This window comes from Hemitrygon akajei, chromosome 7 (assembly GCF_048418815.1).
Source record: "Hemitrygon akajei chromosome 7, sHemAka1.3, whole genome shotgun sequence".
NCBI lineage: Eukaryota > Metazoa > Chordata > Chondrichthyes > Myliobatiformes > Dasyatidae > Hemitrygon > Hemitrygon akajei.
In genome coordinates, this window is record NC_133130.1 from 96,770,148 (window position 1) to 96,773,215 (window position 3,068).

At 39.4% G+C, this 3,068-nt stretch overlaps 1 protein-coding gene across 1 annotated transcript; it reads left to right on the top strand.

The window, feature by feature from the left end:
* Positions 1–224: 224 nt before the first annotated feature.
* On the top strand, positions 225–1,924 carry LOC140730712 (ADP-ribosylation factor 6-like). The gene is made up of 2 exons (XM_073051514.1): positions 225–566; positions 677–1,924. Exon 2 carries the CDS (start codon positions 704–706, stop codon positions 1,232–1,234), a length of 531 nt encoding a protein of 176 aa, XP_072907615.1. The 5' UTR covers positions 225–566; positions 677–703; the 3' UTR covers positions 1,235–1,924.
* The last annotated feature ends 1,144 nt before the right edge of the window (positions 1,925–3,068 follow it).

Genomic DNA, 3,068 nt, shown 5'->3' on the forward strand with positions numbered 1-3,068 from the left:
TATCTTTATTTGCCTTGACTGCTTTTGCATCAATTCATTTGAATTAGGACTTTACATTATAAATTTTTAAACTTGCTTTATGAATTCTTTAATAACTTATTAATGTCATTTTTGTTGAACTGTGTTCAATACATTCAGTTAAACGGATGAATTAGATGCAAGGAAGTCTAGTGAACAATTCCCAGTCTTCTCCAGCAGATGGCTTTCATAGGCCTGCGCAAGGCCTCAAACTCACACTGAACAGGGCAGGAGGAGAGTGAGCAAGTGCTTCAAATCAATTTCATTCTGCACTCTTTTGGAATTTGTGCAGTTATTTTGGAGTCGTTAACCTTACAAATTGATAGTCTCTCAGCATTAGCAAGGACAATGGATTTCAGAATTCGTATGACTTCCTTTTCTAAAAACAGGGATTAAATGCTACAGTCTGAGCTCTTAGGTCAGGAAGAAAACTTTTCCCTTGTCAACATTTGCTTTTGTCTGGACAAACTAGAAGGAAGTGACAGAACAGCAAGAAGTCTTTCTTCACCGTTGCCTTTGCTGCAGCTGGGAAACCTCCCCTGGAACAGGTTCCTTTTGTTTTTTTCAATCCAACAAATATTTCTGACAAGACTGGTAGTTTTAAGTTTATTTCCTGAGGGTGTGGATACTCTGTTAAAGTTTAACTTGTTGTTTCCAGGATCGTACTTGATGTTGATTGAAAAAAATGGGTAAATTCCTGTCAAAGATTTTTGGAAACAAAGAAATGCGGATTCTGATGCTAGGCCTGGACGCAGCTGGGAAGACCACTGTCCTATACAAACTCAAACTGGGACAGCCCACCACCACCATCCCCACCGTAGGTTTTAACGTGGAGACAGTGACATACCGGAATGTAAAGTTCAACATCTGGGATGTGGGTGGCCAGGACAAGATCCGACCCCTGTGGAGGCACTACTACACAGGCACCCAGGGGCTGATCTTCGTGGTGGACTGCGCTGACCGAGACCGCATTGACGAAGCCAGGCAAGAGCTCTACCGCATCATCAATGACAGAGAAATGCGCGACGCCATCATTCTGGTATTTGCAAATAAGCAAGACCTGCCCGAGGCCATGAAACCTCACGAGATCCAAGAAAAACTGGGACTGACCAGGATAAGAGATCGCAACTGGTATGTTCAACCTTCCTCAGCAACCACTGGCGATGGACTTTATGAGGGGCTGACCTGGCTCACTTCGAATTATAAGACTTCTTGAGAAGAAAGTACAAACTTCACAGACTCGCCCAAACTCATTGCTTTCGGCTTGGCGGAATGGACGTGGAACCAATTCAAATGAAGAGGAGCTGCTTTTAATGATGTAGCCAGGATGTGATAAGATGCTTTTGCCTTGTGCTGTTGACTTTATTAGCAGGAACTGCATTGATAGCCAAAGGTCCAGTGAAAGCTGACTTTATTACATTCTCAATATAAGCTATAGGAAGAAAATCTTTTACTAATACATTTCAGGAAAGTTGAAAGTTATAAAGTTCATCGGAAGATTGGTAAAAAAAACAATCATTTACACTAAACGATTGTTTTTTCTTTGTGTTCCAACACTTAAGTACCACATAGTGTTTAGAATTTAATTCAGAAGTTGTGTTATAATTACAATTCTAGAGTTTTTTTTTCAAGTTTTGACAACAGAGATTTGATGTTTTTATCTGATAATATAGCATTTGGAATACATGTTCTTATGATTTGGAGAAGTGAGAATTGACTGAGATTAATACTTCTGTTGTTGGAAACAGAACATTGTGGTAATTCTACTGTTCTGCTGTACTCCTGTTACATCAAGTTTAAAATGTAACAATGTATGACAAAAGTTATATTTATTTTAATAATTTTCTTCCAAATACGCTCTTAATGCATAAAATGTTGTGATTTCCCAATAAATCAGGAGATTGCGTAATTAGAAACTGAGTTAGTATACTTCATTTCTGTAACCCTAGATTATTGCTGAGTTTCCTGTATAGAACAACCACTGGTTGTTCAGATGGTCCTGTAGAATGCACCTGCAACACATTTGCCAAGCCTGTGAGTGTAAATGTACACTTAAAAAGAAATCAGCAACGTGCTTGAGTCAGATCACAAAGGAATTCTGCTGCAGTTCTTTTCAATTACATACTGTCAATTTGAAAATTTTGAGATTACCAGGAACTCCACAAAGGTGCCCTGTAAGTAACTTAATCAGTATTTGTGCAGTTAAAAACCGGTCTGCAGTGACAACAGAATGGAACACATTAAATTTCTAGAATTGTTTCAATGAAAAGTTCCTCGTTTCTCTCTCTGCAGAAGCTCCCTGATCTGCTGGGGGTTTCTAGCACTTTTTTATGACAGATGTCCAAGTCTGCAGCTTTCTGAGTTTCACAAGGCTGTCATTTGAAATATTGCATTATTTTGTTCAAAGTCTTGTGTTTGACACATACACAGCTGGTCAATAGTTGCTTTGTTGTGTTCAAATCCTAAAGGGACTTCTTTGTGGCTTATTAAACTCTATTTATTGGCTCAAAGGTACCATGGAAGTAGAGGGCTACTAAGTATTTCCCTTGTTTGTGTAAAGTTAGTAAAAATAGAAGCAGAAAATATCTTACAGAATGGTATCAGCGAGGAGGTGTTGACTCAAGTGGGGAGCTGAGAGGTTAACTTTAGAGCAGGGAAGGTTAAAAAGTTCTCTCTCCACGGAAGCAGCCTGATTTACTGAGTGTTTCTAGTACTTTTTTTTAAAATTACAGATTTCCAAGTCTACAGCCTTGTGATTTTCATTAGGCTGAGAGATGGCTTGACAGAAGTGGTCAAAATTATGAATGATTTAGAATGAGGAACGAGAAACTGTCTCATTGGTGGAGGAGTCCAGAACCAGAGAACATAACCTAAAAGTAATTAGAAGAAGGCAAGGGTGAAAGAAGGACATGTTTCACACCTCGAGTAGCCAGCACCTGGGGTCCCATGGCTGAGAGTGGACAGAATGGAGTCAATTGTTGTTTTGAACAAGGAACTTGAGGGAGAAGGAGAATCACAAAGTTACAGTGAACAGGCTGGGCAATGGGTGG